Consider the following 22,494-nt stretch of genomic DNA (forward strand, 5'->3'; position numbering starts at 1 on the left):
GAGCTCACGGGCGCCATCTTCTTCTCTTCAGTAATCTTCATGTCTTCATCCTTCCCTTCGACAATTTCCTTCTCTTTTGGCAGACCCCGCTCACTTTGTGAAGAATACCGAAGTGTAGAAGATGGCGTCCGTGAGCTCCGCTGCGCTCACTCTGCATGTGACTATTTCAAGAGGGGACAGAATTCTGGGGTAAGACTGCAGGGGGAGGCAGGGACGGGGGGCAACGGAGGGGGGCCAGTGGGAACTTAACATCGCGGGGGTTAAAGGACATTTAAAGGCAAAATAATAAAATCCAATTTTTACTTTCGTTAATGAAAAAGAAACCTATCTCCAATATACTTTAATTAAAAAGTGTGTATCGTTTCTATAAGAAACCTGACTGTATGCAGCAGAATTCTCCCTTCATTTACTGTTGTGGATAGGAATTGTAAGATGGTCCCTAACTGCTGAGCAGGGAAACAATGATACTTATGAACAGCAGGGGGAGCCCCCCGCCTTACTCCCCAGCCATGCAGAACTCAAGCAGCTTTGTTTATGATGATCCCGAAGCAGCCCAGACCACACTGAGCATGTGCACAGTCTTAGTATTGCAAAGATGTTTAACAAATTTACAAGATGGTGACCCCCTGTAGCCAACTTTGAAAGCATAAATTATTTGTTTGATTAGGCTTGTGGTGCAGTAAGTTCATGTTTATATTTAGTATACAAAATACAGCATTTCTAGCCTTATTCTATTTTAGACTTTACATGCCCTTTAAGTTCTCCTTTAAGCACAGTTTCCCGTACTAAGTGTCCTCTGTCCCCATGTTTGATTCCAGTGTAATATAATCAGGAAAAATTATTTTCAGTCAATTCTTTTGCATTTGTAATGAATATTTTGATCAGTGGAATTCTCATTGGTGAATGGTTTTAGGAAACGCCTATAGAAAACAAGGGGGTGCTGTGGGACAGCATTACGGTTGGGTTTACCACCACTTTAAAAAAGTTTGTTTTGTGGGACTAAATGTAAATTCTGTTGACATGTTTGTCATTTAAATGATTTAGTGATTTAGAGTTAGACAGTAATTGTGTAGCTTGGCATACACTATCATATACAACATTATATATGAATTGTACTGTGGATGTGCAGGTGTATAAATAGTCAAACTGAGGCACAAGGGATTTCGGGGAAATCAGGACAAGATCTGGTAGTAGTATTTTTTATGAAGAGGGGCACCAGCCCAGTTTTTCTTCACTTGGGGGGGTTCCTAGCGAACTGACAACACTTGTCCTGGTACCACAAATGTTTTAACTGTTCAGGGTCGTACAATATTATCCAGATACTAGCATATCTAGCAGTGTGGGGCAAATAACCATAGGATATTTAAAAACTCCAGGCTATTTATTTGTAGAAAAGTTGAACTATAGGTCACAGTCACAGGACGTATGAAAAGCGAGAGAACAAATAGTTCCCATACAGCAGAGTAAGCAGGAAACCTTCTGGATTTCCAATACAAGTCTGGTGAATGAGCCATTATTTCCATTTTGCTGAGACAAATGCTTCATAGAGTCAGGCGGCCAGAGCCACCCTCTAATGCTAATCTCATATTTGTGACTGGCTGCAACTTCTGCTGGTAGAGCCAACAACACGCACCTATAATTTCAGACTGGTGTTGGCCAGTGACACATCACACGTGACTAAGCCCGGCTTCTGTGGCGCGCTCTGACGTCTCTCATTGGAAGGACTGCCCAAGTGACGTGAACCGGGACCGTGTCTGGAAGTTCTTCCTGTGAGCCGCCCTGACTTTTCTACTGCGCATGTGTCAGAATCGCCATTTTGCAGTGTACTGTTGTGCTAGGTTTCGTTGTGCGGGGCGGGGGAGGCAGAGCACACAGGGCCGGGAGAGTAGGGAGGCCGGAAGCCTGGCGTACTTCACGTGCACTGCAGCAATTTCACGTGACTCCGTGCAAGTACGAAAAGTGGGGCAGTCATGGCGAACATCGCAGCGCAAAGGATCAAAAGGGAGTTCAAGGAGGTGCTGAAAAGCGAAGAGGTGAGAGAAGGCTGAAGTGTGTTACTATATACAAAGAAGGGAAAACATTAATGACAGTCGTGTATAGGATAGCTCCGGAAAACTGCCATAAACAACTGATATAGGAGTTTGCTTCAGCCAGACATAACAAGGAGCTCAATGTATGGGGCTGATATGGCCAGTTACTACAGGTACAGTGTATTAGAGTCTGTCACTGAGAGTTACTACAGGTACAGTGTATTAGTCAGTCACTGAGAGTTACTACAGGTACAGTGTATTAGTCAGTCACTGAGAGTTACTACATGTACAGTGTATTAGAGTCTGTCACTGAGAGTTACTACAGGTACAGTGTATTAGTCAGTCACTGAGAGTTACTACAGGTACAGTGTATTAGAGTCTGTCACTGAGAGTTACTACAGGTACAGTGTATTAGTCAGTCACTGAGAGTTACTACATGTACAGTGTATTTGTCTGTCAACTACAGGTACAGTGCATTAGAGTCTGTCACTGAGACCTACTACTAGAGTGTATTAGAGTCTGTCACTGAGAGCTACGACAGTAGTGTATTAGAGACTGTCTTGGAGAGGTACTACAGGACTGTATTAGATGCTCTCTTGAAGAGGTACTACAGGAGTCTATTAGAGACTGCCATGGAGAATTACTACAGATGTGTATTAGTTGGAGAAGTACTACAGGTATGTATTAGTTGCAGAGGTACTATAGGAGTATATTAGAAAGGTACTACAGGAGTGTATTAGAGGGGTACTACAGAGAGGTACTACAGGAGTGAATTAGAGAGGTACTACAGGAGTGTATTAGAGGGGTACTACAGAGAGGTACTACAGGAGTGAATTAGAGAGGTACTACAGGAGTGAATTAGAGAGGTACTACAGGAGTGTATTAGAGAGGTACTACAGGAGTGTATTAGAGAGGTACTACAGGAGTGTATTAGAGAGGTACTACAGGAGTGTATTAGAGAGGTACTACAGGAGTGTATTAGAGAGGTACTACAGGAGTGTATTAGAGAGGTACTACAGGAGTGTATTAGAGAGGTACTACAGGAGTGTATTAGAGGGGTACTACAGGAGTGTATTAGAGAGGTACTACAGGAGTCTATTAGAGGGGTACTACAGGTGTGTATTAGTTGGAGAGGTCCTACAGGAGTATATTAGAGACTGTCTTGGAGAGGTACTACAAGATTCTATTAGGCTGTCTTGGAGAGGTACTACAGGAGTGTATTAGAGACAGTCTTGGGGAGGTACTACAGGAGTGTATTGGATACTATCTTGGAGAGGCCTAAAACGCGAAAAATTTATTTTTTATGCAAAAAACAGAATATTTTTGAGATTTTTTTCCGAATCGATTTTATTGCATTTTGTCAGTGATAAATAAGGTTAAATCGTGGATTCTAGTTTGCTCAGACTTTTTTTACTTAAAAAATCTGAAAAAATTGGATTTTGATAAAGAACCCCCACAGAGTACTTCCGTAGTTCTTTTGATTTATTGAGAGTTTGCTGCTGTTTCATTGAGCAGCTTCATCTAAAAGTTATTGCAATCACGTTAGGATTGGTAATCTCACTTTCTACGTATCTTTTCTGTGGGCAGCATCCGATCAGTTTGCATTAGAGCCACTCCCAGGAATGGAAGGTCTCTACAGTATTCAGAAAAATATATTTTCCAGAGTTACAGAACAATCCCTGCCATTTATTTTGACCAATATTCAGTGGTCAGTGCTGCAGTTTTTGTTTCCATGATAAAATCTCATTGCTGGGATTGGCATACGCATAATAGCTGTGGCATGAAAGCATGCCATAACTTCTTGGTAGAAAAAATATCCCTTTATTTAATTTTCATTTTCACTTTCTTTGTTGCTGCCTTATGCTATTGAATTGACGTTTGGTGGATGACTAAAGGGGGAATAACACACTAAAGTTTCTTTTTTGAAGTAGGCAAAGTGTTAGTGTCTCTTTGTACTGTGTATTTTATTTTTCCAGCAGAACTAAAGCTCAACAATGAATTAGACTTAAAATAATACCCCTTATATTTTGAATTTATATGCCAGTTCAAAGCCATCAGAGCCCTTTAATAGTGAAGATCTTTGTCTCTAGTAGCTCCCTGTCTTCAGTTCTGCTGATTCACAGAACATGCTCTGGGCTGCAGCAGTAACCATAATATACAGTACAGGTATGGGACCTGTTATCCAGAATGATCAGGACCTGGGGTTTTCCGGATAACGGATCTTAATTTAATTTGGATCTTCATACCTACTAAAAACTAGAAAATCATGCAAACAATAAATAAACTCAATAAGATGTTTTTGCTTCCAATAAGGATTAATTATATCTTAGTTAGGATCAAGTACAAGGCACTGTTTTATTATTACAGAGAAAAAGGAAACCATTTGAAAAAAAATGTGGTTTGTTTGAATAAAATAGTCTATAGGAGATGGCCTTTCCATAATTCTGAGCTTTCTGATAACTGGTTTCCAGATAACGGATCCCATACCTGTGTATATAGATATATATATATATATATATATATATATATATATATATATATATATATATATATATATATATATATATATATATATATATATATATATACATACATACATACATACATACATACATACATACATACATACATACATACATACATACACACACTGAGCATGTGCAGAGTCACTGACACTCAAAAGGCATAATAACAGGAATATCAGACTATAGGGAGCTGCTGTGAACAACTTTAAAGGCCTGGATCATTGCTTTTACTGGGCTGCTGGATCTTTAGGTTGGTGCAGTCTTCACTCTCTGATAATGTTTTGGAAATTTCCAATAAAAGCTACACTTAAATAGATTTATAAGCATACATAGCACCTGCCATCAGATTTAAAAAGAATGACCTTTGGTGGCCACAGAGGACAGCACGTTTGGTTTTACCAAGCAATGGCTTTTGTCAGAGCTTCTCTCCAGGGTGTAGGAATAAATGATTTTTACGAAAAGCCATAAAATTAATATCTTTTTAAATCCAAAATCCTTTCATTATTGGTTGCTTGCAGCTTGCTGATTTGTGGCTAAATACAGAGACACTAAATGGAGTAATGCAGGGTGTGTCAAATGGAAAATCCCAAGATTGAGATTAGATAAAACTCTGTGTGTTTGGCATTTAATCTCAGATAAGATGGACAATACCTCCTCATCACGGTCACAGACTTGTTTTCAGCCAGAGGGTGAGACTGAATTCCTAGGAATATGTTGAATGTATCTATGGTAAAAAGTATTTTCAAGTTCATGACATGAGTTATCAGTTTGGCTCGCAAAGGGAAAGCCTCGGGTGATCTATGGGTTTTAAAGGGGACCTGTCACCCAGCCACAGAAAGCTGTACAGGTATGGCATCTGTTATACAGAAAGCTCAGAATTACAGGAGGGCTGTCTCTTATCAGCTGCATCATTACTCCATGGTTTTAATAATTTGAATAATACTATTCAAATTACCTAGGGTGAAAACTATAATGTTTTTTTCAAATGCATCTGAAAGCACAATAGTCAATGTATACAGTAGGCACGATTTTTTTTTATATTGCTATGGTATTGTACTGATCCATGAGCTGTGGACAAAGGTCAGTTCAGGCATTGGCCCTGTTTCAGAATCTTCTTTGCTTATACTTCCTGCTGTTTTGATCACCAGACTGTAGGACAGTAGGCTGTCTGTCTGTACCACGGGTCTGTCGTTCAAATTCCATACCTTGTTGGCCACTGTAGAGCCAATTCATTACCCCTGCAAACAGGCAGTAGATTGGAAGTATTAAAATATTCCTAATTTATTAACTCGTGTTTCATTATTTTCCATGCATTTTCCCTTAAAGGGAGTCGGTTCAAATTTAAGTGAACTTTTAGTATGTTATAGAATGTCTAAGCAACCTTTTAATTGGTATTCATTTTTTTTTTTTTAAATTATTTGCCTTCTTCTTCTGACTTTCCAGCTTTCATATGGAGGTCACTGACCCAATCTAAAAGAAAATGCTCTGTAAGGCTACACATTTATTGTTATTGCTACTTTTTATTACTCATTAGGCCCTCTCCTATTCATATTCCAGTCTCTTATTCAAATCAATGCATGGTTACTAGGGTAATGGGGACCCTTGCAACAAGATTGCTTGAATTGCAAATTGGAGACCTGCTGAATAAAAAGCTAAATAACATAAAAAACGAAAACCAGTTTGTCTCAGAATATCACTCTCTCTCTCTGCGTTAACTAAAAGTTAACGCAAAGGTGAATAACCCCTAAAGTATAGTTTATAATAAAATTAAATGTATATATTAGGGATGCACCAAATCCACTATTTTGTATTCAACCAAATTCCCGAATCCTTTGCGAAAGATCCAGCCGAATACCCAACCAAATCTAAATCCTAATTTGCATATGAAAATTAGGGGTGGGAAGGGGAAACATTTTGGTGCACGTGATTTGGTGCATCCCTAGTGTGTGCAGCTTTTAGCTCAAAAGATCATATACAATGTGTGCCTGGGGAATTAAGACCTTGCTCAGATAATGGAATTGACGTCCTTCATGATTGAGTAGTTAGATACATGGACCAATGGTTTGTGTGGTGGTGACTATTTGAATGGGAAAGTTATTGAGGTACAGACCCTGCTCTTCTCTCTTGGCCAGTGGCCTCCCAACAATTGGGGTTCATTGGCTTATAAGAGATTTGATGAAGACTACACAAAGCAGTGTTAAGCTAGTTTGGTTGTTTCACTCCGTGTCCAGCTGTAATTTACCTTGTCCCCTTGTATTTTGGGAAGCACAGGTCTACAAGACAGCACATTTCTGTGCTTGAACCAGTTTTGTTTACAACATTGCATGTAATCAGTAGTGTTCTGTAAACATAACATTCATTTCTGTGAGTCACAATCCCTCTGGGTACTCTGGTTTTCCCCACTCTCCAAAAACATACAGGCAGGTTAACTCTGTGTGTGGTGTGGAGTTTTGAAAAACCTGTCTGGGGAGGAGTTCCTTGCCAAGCATACGTTCCCAAGGCTTGTTCACACGATCTGGTGATTGGCATGATTTGACCAAACTGGGCAATATGACCCACCAACAGTGCAGTAGTGTTGGTGGTACATCCAACAAAAGTGCACCCTAGGCACCAGACCTAACAGCACCCCCCCCCCCCGGATTACTTAATAGAAACATCAAAAAATGAAGGTGCAAGCTGGGAACCTTTAAATAGTTTAAAATTCCATCACTTTAATTTAACACACATTATAAAGTTGTGTGTGTATATACACACACACACACACACACACACACCTGCCTATATATGGATATGTGTACCTATGCCCAACTAACGTAATTTCTTGTTTCCTTTAAGACTAGCAAAAACCAAATCAAAGTAGACCTTGTAGACGAGAATTTCTCTGAGCTCCGTGGTGAAATAGCCGGTCCACCTGACACACCTTATGAAGGTAAGTAATGATTTGGATTTTTTTTCCAATTATTATTTTTATTGAAATTTTCTTATAGTATGAACAGCAAACAGTATCGCTCTCGCAGGACTCACATATTATATCATATACGGGGCTGCAAGATTTGCATAATCATCATAGGGATAGAAAGTGGAGAGGGCTGGCCAGGGTAGAAGGGAGAGGGGAGGAGGAAGAAGAAGAGAGAAAAAGAAAAGCAAAAAAGGGGGGAAAGTGCGTATAGTTTGGATCTAAAATATAAGATGCCTTCAATGGTCAAAGGGACTTATACCACTCCGTTTCTTTGAATTCTAGCCATCTCCACAAAGTTTTAGTGAAAATTACACTTTGCCGCATTTAGAAGGTAGGGTTCTAAGGATTTTTTGAAGACGGAAATAGGTCTCTCCATGTGGAATAACAGGCAGTATGCAGGATTTCTATCTATTGTACAGTTTAGAATTTCTTCAGACAAGGAGATTATCTGTTTTCTTTGCATTTCTAATTATTTTTGTAAAGCCTGGTGTCCTTTAAGAGATGTTATAAACATGAATGTCCGTATATTTCTACTAATTCCATTTTTCTGTTGATGTTTATTAAAAAACACACACATATAATAATATAGTGGTATGTGGGAGGGCTGACTAAGCAATTCTTAGGGCTGACTAAGCAATTCTGATTCAGAATGCATTGGTTTCTATGCTGTCATGTAATGTGAGTTTAAATTACTTAAAGGAAAACTTTACCCCCAAAATCAACATTTAAGCAACAAAGTTAAAATCATATTAAGTGGCATATTAAAGAATCTTACCAAACTGGAAAATATATATTGTGAATATTGTCCTTTTACATCTCTTGCCTTGAACCACCATTTTGTGATGGTCTGTGTGTTGCCTCAGAGATCACCTGACCAGAAATACTACAACTCTTAACTGTAACAGGAAGAAGTGTGAAAGCAAAATACAGAGCTTTGTCTGTTCATTGGCTCATGTGACCTAACAAGTGTAGTTTGTTTGGTTTGTTTGTGTGCACCGTGAATCCTAGTATCCCAGGGAGCGGCCCTTATTTTTTAAAATGGCAATTTTCTATTTATGATTACCCAATGGCACATACTACTAAAAAGTATATTATGAAAATGGTTTATTTAAATGAAACAGAGTTTTACATATTAGCTGTTTTATGTAATATCTTTTTATAGAGCCCTATATTGCTTGGGGGTTTTCCTGTAATCAGCCTTTTATTGCAAATATTCTATTTCTCTATACTTTTTGTTACAGGGTATTGTATTTTAAATGCAGTTTGACACTTGTGATTTAATTATTCTTTAATTCTTCTTTTTTTTTTACCTTGGTTAAGGTAAGAAGGGGGACAGAACCAATTTGCTAATACTCACCCTCGTCATTTGGTTTGTACCAAGTCACACTGTCATATGACAGGCTTACTGTGTAGCTTGAGCTACTACTAGTTGGGAGATCAACCGCAACCTGTTTCCCATCATTAATTAAAATGAGCCTAATAGTCCAACAATAGAATCGCTTATTACATTCATTTCATTTATTGCCCTTTACAATTAATAATATTTGATCACATGTAATACTGGCCGGCCAGACACCTGAGCTAGAGACCATTAAAAAGTTGTTTACCAAAGGGGATTGGGCACTCTAATCCTTCTATAAGGACCTCATATAGGGTGCCACTAATTTTATTTTCCATCTTTGTTATAAACCAGCTGTGTACTTTCAGGTCAAGTATCCGTGTCCACACTCATACTTTTTAAAGGATAAGTAAAACTCAAGTGAATGCAAAAATTGATGAGGGTGCTATTATAAGAATTATTGCTTTGTACATTTTCATTATTTATTTCCATTTATTTTCATTATTTATTTTGTTTTTATTCCAAGATATTAAGGTATACATGTACTGTTAATATGAATACATTTTGTTACAACAGCACCACCTGCTGGTCTGTTTCTGACCACCAAGTAGTCAAGGAAGTTGTCAGGAGAGATAAAGAGGCTGCTCTGATGTTCTTCTGTGTAGTTGGTTTGAGAAAGGTTTCTAAATTTTTTTTCCTAAGCAGAAGAACAATTGATAGCACCCTCGTCAATTTTACATTCACTAAAGGTTTACTTATCCTTTAAAGCAAACTATGTGTCAACTGTCTGCATGCTTTACTGTCTCTTTAAAGGACCAGTAACACCAAAAAAAGAAAATGGTTTAACGTAATAAAAATATAATGTACTGTTGTGCTGCACTTGTAAAATTGGTGAGATGCTTCACAAACACAACTATAATTTATATTAACAGCCTGGTGTATAGCCACCGGCAGCTATTCAAAGCTGAAAAAAGGAGAAAACGTCCAGGATACACAGCAGATAACAGATAAGCTCTGTGGTATAGAATGGGATTCTTCATAACTTATCTGTTAACTACTGTGTATCTTGTGCTTGAATGGCTGCCCCCATGGCTACACAGCAGCTTGTTTATATAAACTATAGTAGTCTTACTGAAGCAAACACACCAGTTTTACTAGTGCAGGGCAATACTATTATTATATTGTCATTCCTTTAAAACACTTACATTTTTTGGTGTTATTTTTCCTAACGGATAGAAATGGAAAATAATGCTTATAAAGAGAATAAATTGTCCCTGTGCTGATGAGTTTGCGATGTTCCACAATGTGCTTTCTATTGCTTATTTAAGTCAGTTTACTTTTTCTTATTGGCTGATCTTTCATCTCCCTGAAAACACATGCCAGTGACTTCTCTTCAGGTACACCTTGCTTTTATTAGACTAGATCATACTGAGCATTTCAGAATGCATTCACATTTACAAAAGAGGGCAAAATAAGGGAGAGGCAAATTTATGTGCATAATGTTACGGAGTATCCCGGCATGGAATGAAAATCAATAATTGCCATTAAATAGGAGGAGTCTTTGACTAATAATGGTGAATGCATTTTAGAAGTGATGGTGCAGCTTGCTTTCTGGGTTTAGTGACAGAATAGGTGCCTAAACACAATGCTTTCCCTAAGGCAGTAATCCATATTTCAGTAGAAATATACTGAATTATTCACTTTTTTGTGCATGCTAGCAGTCCTAGAATGATTTTGCTGTGTTGCTAGTATATTGGCGTAGCAGTTAGGATCTGTATTTGAGCTATTTGGCCTATTTCACTTTGTGTGTAATGTCTTTGCTTGAAAATCTTTACATTGTCTGTTTATGTTGGAAGACACATGACTAAGCTGCTGTATTTGTGTTCAGGCTAATGTTTAGTAAAGACAGATGATTCATATGCCGTAGTCTCGTTTCATGCCAACTGGGATTCACTACATACTGTATAAAGAAAATAATGGTTTTTTTTTCCACCCCCTTATTTTTTTTTTCAGGTGGGAGATACCAGTTAGAAATCAAAATTCCAGAAACCTACCCATTTAACCCCCCTAAGGTAAGTGAATGTAGAGAATTGCAGCTCTAAGAAAGTTGTATAGAGCCAATTATATACTGCTAGGGCTTTCACTTGCCACAACCACAATACAGTCATATTTACCAGTGAACATAAAATAACTTGCATGCATTTAATGGGGAACTATCGCAAAAATTTAAATTTAATATAAGTTTTGTCATACTGCAATAAGAAACTTTCTAAATACAATCAATTAACAATTCTGAACCATTTCAGAAATACAGTTCAGCTTCACTATTCCTCTCTCAGCATCTGTCTCTATTCATTCTATCTTTATGCAAGAGTTGGGTGCCAGATATTAACAGTAAGATCCAATATATCCTATAGGGGGGTTCCTTTTGCCTAGAAGATGTATTAGAGCTCACTCTATTAAAATCAACAGAAATCCTGTCTCTCTACATGCAGAATTTGTGCAAAAGGCAGTTAATTTGTTAGATTTTGTTTGTACTGGAATCAGGTATTTGAATGAGCTCTAATACATCTGTTAGGAAAGGAAGCCCCCCTTTAAGATATATTGGATCGAACAATAAAGTCAATAAATATCTGACATCCAACTCCTTCCAGAAGTCAGAATGAAGAGCAACAGATGCTCAGAGAGGGACAGTGAAGATAAACTTGATTATTTCAGAAAGGATACAGAATTTTTTATTGATTGTATTTAGAAAGTTTCTTATTTTGGTATGCTGAAGCTTATATTAAATTTCCATTTTCGCGATCGGTCCCCTTTAAATATAACGGATTATCACACTGATCTGTTAAATGTGGGGTTTGACTGATGAGCTCCCATAATTTATATTAATAATTTAGTGCAGCCATGTGCATTAAAGTTCATGTTTTTAAAATGTCAGTAGGGCCCATGCTTCTGTAGCAGATAAGCTATTTAGAAAACAATGATTTCATTAGGCAAATCCAGGATTCTGTTCCGGCTATGGAGGAATCCTGACATTTTGCGCAGGGTTCTGGTTTCAGCCTTATCCCGAGTGTCTGGTAACTGTGTCCATATTACAAATACTTTATCTTTTACAACTGTAAATTGCATTGTTATGATGCTCCACATCTGACTTTTGCCTTCCCTACTTTTTATTTTAGGTGCGCTTTATTACCAAAATCTGGCATCCGAATATTAGTTCAGTCACAGGAGCCATCTGCTTGGACATATTGAAAGACCAATGGTAAAGACATGGGGAGTTTTGTGAATATGGGACACATCAAATTTCACAGTATGTTTTGCAGTTGTTTTGTTAGGCGCTGCACATTTGTCTAGTAGGTGCCCAGACTTCTAAGGAAAGCATTGTGGCACTGGTTGCTTGGTCTTTTCACCAAAGGAGAGTTTTGTTTAATGTGTAATTCTAGTTCAACTTAAAGGAGAACTAAACCCTAAAAATGAATATGGCTAAAAATTACATATTTTATATAATGACCTTATTGCATCAGCCTAAAGTTTCAGCTTGTCAATAGCAGCAATGATCCAGGACTTGTCACAGGGGGTCACCATCTTGGAAAGTGTCTGCGACACTCACATGCTCAGTGGGCTCTGAGCAGCTGTTGAGAAGCTAAGCTTAGGGGTCATCAAATTATCCAGCAGAAAATGAGGTTTGTCCTTAATATAAACTGATGCTACAGGGTTATTATTAAATTCTGGTGCGAATTGCACTGGTTTCTGTGCTGCCATATAGTAATTATCTGTATTAATTACTAATCAGCCTTATATTGTGACATTTCTATTCTATGTGTACTATATATTGTGAGTGGGTCCCTAAACTCAGTAAGCGACAGCAGCACAGAGCATGTGCAGTGAATCAGCAGAAAAGAAGATGGGGAGCTACTGGGGCATCTTTGGAGACACAGATACAGTATTTAATGCTAAAGGCCTGTGGTTGACTTGTGCTGGTACAGAATCGCAAAACTTATTGTACAATATTTCAAAGATTCTTCTTCAGTTAAAGGGGTTGTTCACCTTTGAGTTAACTTTTAGTATTATGTAGGGAGTCCGTTTGCAATTGTTTTTCATTTTTTATTACTTGTGGTTTTTGAGTCATTTAGCTTTTTATTCAGAAGCTCTCCAGTTTGCAGTGTCCGCAATCTGGTACAAATCACCCTAGCAACCATGCATTGATTTGAATGAGAATATGGAATATTAACCAGAAAAAGTCAGGAGAAGAAGGCAAATAATTCATAAACTATTAAAAAATAAATGAAGAATAAGTTGCTTAGTATTGGCCATTCTTTAACATCCTAAAAGTTAACCTGAAGGTGAACCACCCCTTTAAGCTTTAGTTCTCCTTTAAGGCTAGGGCTACACTATGTGACCATAGTCTTACTTGTTAGTACTTCTGTCATTCCTCATTTATGCAATAACGCCAACTGTTAGGAAAATATAATTTTCTTACAGCTTTGTATAATGCTACTTTTTTTTTGTAGCTGAATTTTTCAGTGTTTCTCAAAGTGGGGCACTCACGCACAGTCCTTTTGGGCATTTTACATACAGCTGTGTATTGTTTTTGAATGCTGAAGATTTCCACAGGAATATTGTTCTCTGGCCTAGTATTGTATTTATTTATATAGCACCACAAATGGCAGCGCTTTACAAAGCATACACACAGGGTTTATTTCTACATTATACAATAAGAAAAAAAGATACCTTTGCCAAAAGTGGTGGGCAGTAATGATTGGAGTGTTAGAGCCTAGTGTTGCTGATGAACACAAATTGATGGAAACACTCCATAGAGATTTGGATAAAATGGAGTCTATGGGAGACAGCATTTCCATAATTCTGAGCTCTCTGGATAACAGGTTTCCAGAATAACTGATCCCATACCTACGCACACGCACACGCACGCACGCACGCACGCACGCACGCACGCACGCACGCACGCACACACACACACACACACACACACACACACACACACACACACACACACACACACACACACACACACACACACACACACACACACACACACACACTCTTTCTCCAGTGAGTATCCGCACTCCAAGGCTGCTGTTGATGGCGGGGTGCACGGTGATTATATGTATATATCAATTAGCAATGGACCAGCACTCCCTTTTCTTAAAACGTAATATTCTTTATTGTTGTCTTCATACCAATATATATAAGGGCTTTATACATTTTTAATTATCAAAATACAAGACATATACATCTTCAAATATGTGTTAGTTACAAACCATAAATAGGTGACCCATTATTTTTTTCCCCTCTTAGGGCTGCAGCTATGACTTTAAGAACAGTATTGTTATCGTTGCAAGCTCTATTGGCAGCAGCAGAACCAGATGATCCACAGGATGCAGTGGTGGCCAATCAGGTGAGACCTGTGTGACCCTCCCTCTTTACTATGTGTGCTGCCCATTTACTATATCTGAAATATTTGGCCTAATGTATTGTACAGTGTAATATGTTCATTATGGAAATGTATCCCTAAGTGGCTTCAGAACCATTTCCTTGCCCATCTCGTGATAAAATGACTGGCCCAGCCCCCATGGTATTCACAGTGTTTGTCATTGATTTGTTTTTCCAGTGTGCAAGTGAAGCTTTCCCTACTGAATTGAAACAAGTGTAACACCAGATCATTTGACTGGCACTTATGGAAGGTGCATTCTTACATGTAGTACTCAGAGGCAGTCCAGACAAGCCAACAATAACATTTGCCATCAAGCACAAAACCTATTAACCTCACCCAAGACATTTGTTGAGACAAGTGTAGCTTTACCACAAGAGCCTTTGCTTTATTTATTTATTTTTGTATTCAATACCCTTTATAGCTAAGGGTCGTGTTACTATTAGGTGATACCTGCACTCTTATATTGTCTCTCACACACTCACTTATACGCACGCTCTCACACCCGCTCTCACACGCACGCTCTCACACACACACACACACACACACACACACACCCGCTCTCACACGCACGCTCTCACACGCACGCTCTCACACGCACGCTCTCACACGCACGCTCTCACACACACGCTCTCACACACACGCTCTCTCTCACGCTCTCTCACGCTCTCTCACGCTCTCTCACGCTCTCTCACGCTCTCTCACGCTCTCTCACACACTCACACACACTCACACTCTTACTCACACTCTTACTCACTTTCTCTCTCACACTCTCACTTTCTCTCTCACACTCTCACTTTCTCTCTCACACTCACTTTCTCTCTCACACTCTTACTTTCTCTCTCTCACACTCTTACTTTCTCTCTCACACTCTTACTCACTTTCTCTCTCACACTCTTACTCACTTTCTCTCTCACACTCTTACTCACTTTCTCTCTCACACTCTTACTCACTTTCTCTCACTCACTCTCTCTCACACTCTCTCTCACACTCTCACTCTGTCACACACTCTCACTCACTGTAAGCACTGTCCCTTTTATGGCTTTTATCTACATACCCCACATCACAATTTTTATTTACCAATTGTTTTCCTACCTTGCCATGAGTTTACTTTTATATATGGCTGAAGGCACACAAATGTGCATGCCCAGAATTGTAGAGTTCTGATTCTGAGTTGTACTGCTGTGTACTAAGCTATTGCCATATAAATACAATGTTATCACCTCTTTGGAACTATTAAGTCTCACGTAGGAACTACCATTATGGACACATAAAAGATCAGTGTCTGAGGGAAAAAAATAAGGCAAAAGCCTTATTGTTGCACTGCAGGTATTAGCCAGTATTCACAACAGCTCCAGAAGCAATGCTGTTTTAGCTGAGTTCATCGTAGAGCTATTGGAACCGTCTAACAGATGATGTTGACCAATTCTGTCTTTTGTCTCTTCCCTCTGCTAAACCCGTTAGTATAAACAGAATCCAGAAATGTTTAAACAGACGGCTCGACTGTGGGCACATGTGTATGCAGGAGCACCCGTCACTAGTCCAGAATACACGAAAAAAATAGAGAACCTTTGTGCCATGGGCTTTGATAGGGTAAGTGGAGTTGTTGTTTTTTTTTTTTTTTATTCATATTGAATGAGTCCATTAATAATGCATGTTAGAAAGTGACGTAAAGGAACTGTTAAAGGGGTTGTTCAGCTTCAAACACCTAGTTGGTTTCAGATAGTTCACCTGAAATAACTACTTTTTCCAATTACTTTCTTTTTTCTATGTGTGTTCGTTTTTTTTTTTTTTTTCAAATATTGAAGTGTAATGTGTCATGTTTCACCTTCTAAAGCAACTCTGGGAGGGGGTCGCCTACCCTGTAAACTGTTCTAAATTGATACATTTCGTTGATACATTTCTTATCTTTGTCCCTGCTGAGCAGAATTCCTGAGTTTCAATTCAGGCAGTTGTTAGAATTGATACAATAGTTGCTAATACTCCAGAGATGCTGCTGAGAAATGTATCACTTAAATGTAGCACAATTGTAACAGTTCAGAGTCTGCACCTGAATTACTGAGCTGCCAGATTCAAACACCAGAGACACGAACATTCAACTTTAAACTTTAAAACTGTAAATAATGGAAAGTGTTTGAAAAAAATCTTTATTTCTGGGGAACAATCTGAAAACAATTGAACTGAAAAAAGTGTTTGGAAGATGAACAACCCCTTTTAATATATGTGACCTTTTTATTAAAAGGAAAGTATTCTGAATTCGCTAGATGTACTGAGACTTCCCTACAGCATCACAAAGAAAGTCCATTCCCATATAGCACATGTGAATTTAACATGGCTATGTAAGTTTCCTTTTAGGATATGCAGACTTGCATATATGGACTGGACCAGTGGGCTGATGGGCTTCTTTCCCGGCAGGTTACCTAACACTGGTTAGATAGGCCTTTAGCTTTGCTCCCAAACACTACCCAGTAAGCTGCCTACTTAGAGGCACATTTATCAAGGGTCGAATTTCAAATTCATGTGAGTTTTTATAAACTCCCATAAATTCGAAATTCGACTAATCAAAATGTATTAATACAATCTAATTTATTCAACTCTGATGAATAGAAACAACTCTGAAAAATTGAATCAAATTCAATTTGATTCGTGTTTTTTTTTCTCCGAAAAAAACTCGAATGTCAGGAAGGCTGCAAACCAGGGGCTACAGAGGAAGTATAGGGGCCCCATGGGACCCTAAATAATGAGCAATTTCAACATATATTGGTAAAAAAAAGAAAACCTCTGGTTATGTTGGTGGCCCTTGAATTAATTTGCTGTGGGCCCAGTAAAATCTAGCAACGCCACTGCTGCAAATATCACCAAATTGATCCGTGGACCTCTCCCATTGACATATAATTCAGCAGGTTTAAGGTGGCAAATAGTCAAATTCTAGTTCAGAGAATGATAAATCTTGAAATTCTAATTAAATCTCGAATCGAGCTTGAATAAATTACAATTTGAATTTGAGAGTTTTGATAAAAAAAATAGAAAATTCAGATTTTCACTTCGACCCTTAAAGGACAATGAAAGTTAAACTATAAAAATAGGCTAGAAATGTTGTACATTATGTTTTGAGCTTCTGTACTAGCCCCGGCAACCAAAGCCCTTTAGCAGTAAAGATCTGTGCCTCCAAAGATGCCCCAGTAGCTCCTCATCTTCTTTTCTGCTTATTCACTGCACATGCTCCATGGTACTGTCAGTTACTGAGCTTAGGGACTGACGCAAAATATACAGTACACATAGAAAATATATTATATATGTTACAGTATAAGGCCAATTAGTAATTAATATGGATAATTACTACATGGCAGCACAGAAACCAGTGCAACTAGCATCAGATTTTAATAATCACCCCTGTAGCATCAGCTTATATTACAGACAAACCTCATTTTCTGCTGGATAATTAGTGACGACCCCTAAGCTTAGCTTCTCAACAGCTGCTCAGAGCCCACTGATCATGTGAGTGTCACAGACACTTTCCAAGATGGTGACCCCCTGTGACAAGTTTGAAGTCCTGGATCATTGCTGCTATTGACAAGCTGAAACTTTAGGCTGAAGCAGTAAGTTCAGTATATAAAACATGGCATTTTAGCCCTATTCATTTTTAGGGTTTAGTTCTCCTTTAATAAATCTGCCCCTTAATGTGGAGGGGCTGAGTGTGCCTATGTATGGCTCCTTATTGTGTAGTCAATATTTAGTAGGCCACAGGCATTCAGAACGGCAGTGTAGTAAATGTTCTGTCTTGCAGCTAAGATCCTGGGAGTAGATCCTGGATGTCTTCTATAAAGCAAAACAGGCTTTAGAGTAGGAACAAAAGGACCAATTACCTTTAGGGCAGAGACAAACATGGAGATTTGAGGAGATTAGTTGCCTGGTAACAAATTGCCACTTCTTCGGATGACTAATCTCCCCGAACTGCCTTCCTGCCGGCTAGAATCTAAATTGTCAGCGTTTGATCGCTTTGTTTTCCAAAGTCGCCCGAAGTTGCCTCATGAGGAAAACGATGTGCAACGAGTACCATCCCGCTGACGATTTAGATTCTAGCCGGCAGGAAGGCAGTACAGGGAGAATAGTCGCCCGAAGAAGAGGTGATTTGTAGCCGGGCGACTAATCTCCACGTTTGTCTCTGACCTTAAAGCAGTAAAGTAAAATCTTTGTTTTCAAAACGACATTTCTTTCTCCTCCTTAGATCTACTTGTGACCTAGATCTGTTATCTTGGTTCCGCCACCCAGCTCTGGCTTATTTCCAAGTGAAAAAAATGACAAGTTAATATGTTTCACATAAGATAGATGAAGTAAATTAGGTCATTACCATTAATTAGTGACGAGTGTTCAGTGTGAATCAGAAATAAGACTAATGCCGCACACGGGCTGCTGAAATATGGAGGCTGAAAATCAGCAGGCGGCCATGAGCCTCCTCTTCTGCCTGTACACAAAACTGTTGTGTTGGCTCAGGTGCAGGCACATCCAACTGAATTTCAGTACAGGCATAGGACCTATTATCCAGAATGCTCGGGACCTGGGGTTTTCAGGCTAACGGGTCTTTCCGTAATTTGGATCTTCATATCTTAAGTCTACTAGAAAATAATGTAAACATTAAATAAACCCAATAGGCTGGTTATGCTTCCAATAAGGGTTAATTATAAGGATGCACCAAATCCGAACCCTCGAATCATTTGTGAAAGATTTGGCCGAATACCAAACCGAATCCTAATTTGCATATGCAAATCAGCGAGGGGGAGGAAAAAATAGAGGCGTGCAAGAAATGCGCGGCTAAAAATTTTTTTACTTCCTTGTTTTGTGACGAAAAGTCAAATGATGCATCCCTACGTAATTATATCTTAATTGCTCCACAGCAGCTTGTTTATATGAACTATAGTAGTGTTTCTGAAGCAAACACATCAGTTTTACCAGTGCAGGGCATTATGTTTGTATTACTTTAAAACACTTTAATATTTTGATGTTACTGTTCCTTTAAATGGCATACATCATGGCACCTCCCAAAAATGTCCATTGCTTACGGCGGAACCTCAGTGTAACGCTTGTCACTTGTCTCCCGCAGAATGCAGTAATAGCCGCCTTGTCGTCAAAAGCCTGGGATGTAGAGACTGCGACAGAATTACTTCTGAGTAACTGAGAGCTGCTCGTCCGCTCCCGCCCCTACCTGAACAGCACGTCACCTGTTATTTTAGCATTCTGCATAGGTTCTCTTTCATAAAGGCACCCCTACTTGACTGTGCTACTTACACTGTACCCGAGACTGACGGCAAAGAAACTGCTGTGTAAATTAAGCTGTGTAAGCGTTTGTGTAAATTACATCAATTCAATGGGACGGCTTGAATTCTTCATTTTTTTTTTATTTTTTTTAAATTCTGTGAAAAAAAAGACATAGACCTATGGGCTGAGCCAATGGCAACGTATACATTTGTACTTTACAGGGCAACCAAACCTGCATTTTGTTTTTCCTACTCACCCCACCCGTAAGCTCCTTAGTTTAAATGAAGGCATCCAGGGGATATTAACCTGCTTATGAGTAGGTTTTATTTTTCAGTGAGCTGTAGTTAGCATAGCTTATTCTGTGCACAAATACACCCTGATATCATCGTATGTATAGAAATGGGAGCTGCCACATTGCTTCCTTCATGTGAGGGGTTCTCTATATCCAGCTGACAGCTGCCATGTTGTTATTATTAAGCATTGCCCATTTGTGGTGTGCAAAATAAGCTATGCTATCTTAATCTAGAGTAGGGATGCACCGAGTCCACTATTTTGGATTCGGGCGAATCCTTCGTGGAAGATTTGGCCAAATTCTGAATTTGAATATGCAAATTAGGGTTGGGAAGGGGAAAAACATTTTTTACTTCCTTGTTTTGTGACAAAAAGTCACTTGATTTCCCTCGCCGCCTGGCCAGGCAGAAGGATTCGGCCGAATCCTGCTGAAAAAGGCTGGATTCGGTGCATCCCTAGTCCTAATCTAGATTAGAGATGGACTGAATCCATTATTTTGGATTCTGCTGAACCCTCAAATCCTTTGTGAACGATTTGGCCAAATACTGAACTGAATCCTAATTTGCATATGCAAATTAGGGGTGGGATGGGGAAAACATTTTTTACTTCCTTGTTTTGTGACAAAAAGTCACTTGATTTCCCTCCTGCCCAGCCAAGCCGAATCCTAATTTGCATATGCAAATTAGGATTCGGTTCAGCCGGGCAGAAGGCTTCAGCCAAATCCTGCTGAAAAAGGCTGAATCCTGGATGCACAGAATCCACTATTTTGGATTCGGCCAAATACCGAACCAAATCCTAATTTGCATATGCAAATTAGGGGTGGGAAGGGTAAAACATTTACTTCCTTGTTTTGTGACAAAAAGTCACGCAATTGCCCTCCCCGCCCCTAATTTGCATATGCAAAAAAGGATTCAGGTTCAGCCGGGCAGAAGGATTCGGCTGAATTCAAAGCTTTCTGAAAAAGGCAGAATCCCGTACCGATTCAGTGCATCCCTAATCTAGAGTTTATTTAGGGGGAAATAAAAGGAACACCCAGAACGGGGTGTATTTCCTCTTTAAGTTTTAATTGCCATCCATTTTGCCAGCCATTGTCTACCTTACCGTTAGTAGCGGCCATCATTTGTGCCTGTGGACTTGCATGCATGTGCGCTAATGAATTTGCTCCATTCATCTGTAGTATATTCCGTACCATGAGCTCATATATATCATTTGGGGAGAGGGGGGTGTAGCTATCAGAATAATCAGAAGTTTTTAGGGCTCAGTGAACCCACAGTTTACCTGATTTTCAATCTTGGGGGCAAGAAGATGGCCAAAGCTTTGCACTGCAATATGCCAGAGACCACCAAGTGGTTAAAGGTGGTGTGGAAACTGGATTTGTTGATCTTTAAGCTTCATGATTAGAGCTAGATGAAAGACTGCAGTCAGTTTTAATGGAAGGAGCCAAATAATGAGAAGGCAAACCTGTCAAAATGCACTGTACAGTACTTTACTATTTAAGACTCATCCGTCGGCAAATGGGCTGTAAACATAATTCCACCGATGGGCGTCAGATCACGGCAAATCCTTCCTGGCAACACTAGCACTTCAGGGGGGAAATCCCTGTCATTGTTACAACACACTTCTAAAAGCCGAATAATTCAATCCAAAATTTGTAGACTGAAAATTCCTCTTCCGTAATAAACTGTTGTTTGAATATTCATCAAGTCATTTGTGTCCACTGATTTCTTTGTGTGATTCCTTGATACAAAGAGCTTGTTTGTGTGAGTCTTCTTGTGGCACATTTATTGGTTGGTGTATCTTAAAGGGATACTGTCATGGGAATTTTTGTTTTCCAAAATGCATCCGTTAATAGTGCTGCTCTAGCAGAATTCTGCACTGAAATCCATTTCTCAAAAGAGCAAACAGATTAATCTGACATGGGGCTAGACATATTATCAGTTTCCCAGCTGCCCCCAATCATGTGACTTGTGCTCTGATAAACTTAAGTCACTCTTTACTGCAAGTTGGAGTGATATCACCCCCCCTCCCCCAGCAGCCTAACAAAAGAACAATTGGAAGGTAACGAGAGAGCAGCTCCCTAACACAAGATAACAGCTCCCTGGTAGATCTAAGAACAACACTCAATAGTAAAATCCAGGTCCCACTGAGACACATTCAGTTACATTGAGTAGGAGAAACAACAGCCTGCCAGAAAGCAGTTCCATCCTAAAGTGCTGGCTCTTTCTGAAAGCACATGACCAGGCAAAATGACCTGAGATGCACCTACACACCAATATTATAAATAAATAAAAAATACACTTGCTGGTTTAAGAATGACATTTTATAGTGTAGAGTGAATTATTTGCAGTGTAATTTAGAAATTAAAAGTAGATCATAAAAATCATGACAGAATCCCTTTGACTGGACTGTTCTTTATTTACTGTGGATACAAGTCGGCTCACAATCTTGTTAATTGGTCAAAGTTTCAGGTGCCATAGACAAGTGTACGGTGCAGCGGCACATAAGGAAGAGAAGCTCATTTTCACTTCTTTCTGTTCATTCAGCCCAACAGTCCTAAGACTAGTGCCACGAGGGGCTGAAATCAGCCTGCTGAAATACACAGGTCAGTTTCAGCCCCTATGCTGGCACTAGTCTCCTGTTCTTTT

The 22,494-nt window shown here is 39.1% G+C and overlaps 1 protein-coding gene across 1 annotated transcript; it reads left to right on the plus strand.

The window, feature by feature from the left end:
* Positions 1-1,749: 1,749 nt before the first annotated feature.
* On the plus strand, positions 1,750-19,716 carry ube2k.L (ubiquitin conjugating enzyme E2 K L homeolog). The gene is made up of 7 exons (XM_018229184.2): positions 1,750-2,033; positions 7,391-7,484; positions 10,867-10,925; positions 12,033-12,115; positions 14,170-14,269; positions 15,767-15,895; positions 19,404-19,716. The coding sequence occupies exons 1-7, from the start codon at positions 1,971-1,973 to the stop codon at positions 19,476-19,478; spliced, it is 603 nt and encodes a 200-aa protein (XP_018084673.1). The 5' UTR covers positions 1,750-1,970; the 3' UTR covers positions 19,479-19,716.
* The last annotated feature ends 2,778 nt before the right edge of the window (positions 19,717-22,494 follow it).

The sequence above is a fragment of the Xenopus laevis genome, chromosome 1L, assembly GCF_017654675.1.
Source record: "Xenopus laevis strain J_2021 chromosome 1L, Xenopus_laevis_v10.1, whole genome shotgun sequence".
In the NCBI taxonomy this organism is placed as follows: domain Eukaryota; kingdom Metazoa; phylum Chordata; class Amphibia; order Anura; family Pipidae; genus Xenopus; species Xenopus laevis.

Excerpts from the sequence above, each read along its gene's own strand:
- ube2k.L (XM_018229184.2), top strand. The coding sequence starts at position 1,971 with ATGGCGAACATCGCAGCGCAAAGGATCAAAAGGGAGTTCAAGGAGGTG. Across the intron at positions 2,034-7,390 it reads AGGTGCTGAAAAGCGAAGAG|ACTAGCAAAAACCAAATCAA; the intron begins GTGAGAGAAGGC and ends GTTTCCTTTAAG. Across the intron at positions 14,270-15,766 it reads ATGCAGTGGTGGCCAATCAG|TATAAACAGAATCCAGAAAT; the intron begins GTGAGACCTGTG and ends TAAACCCGTTAG.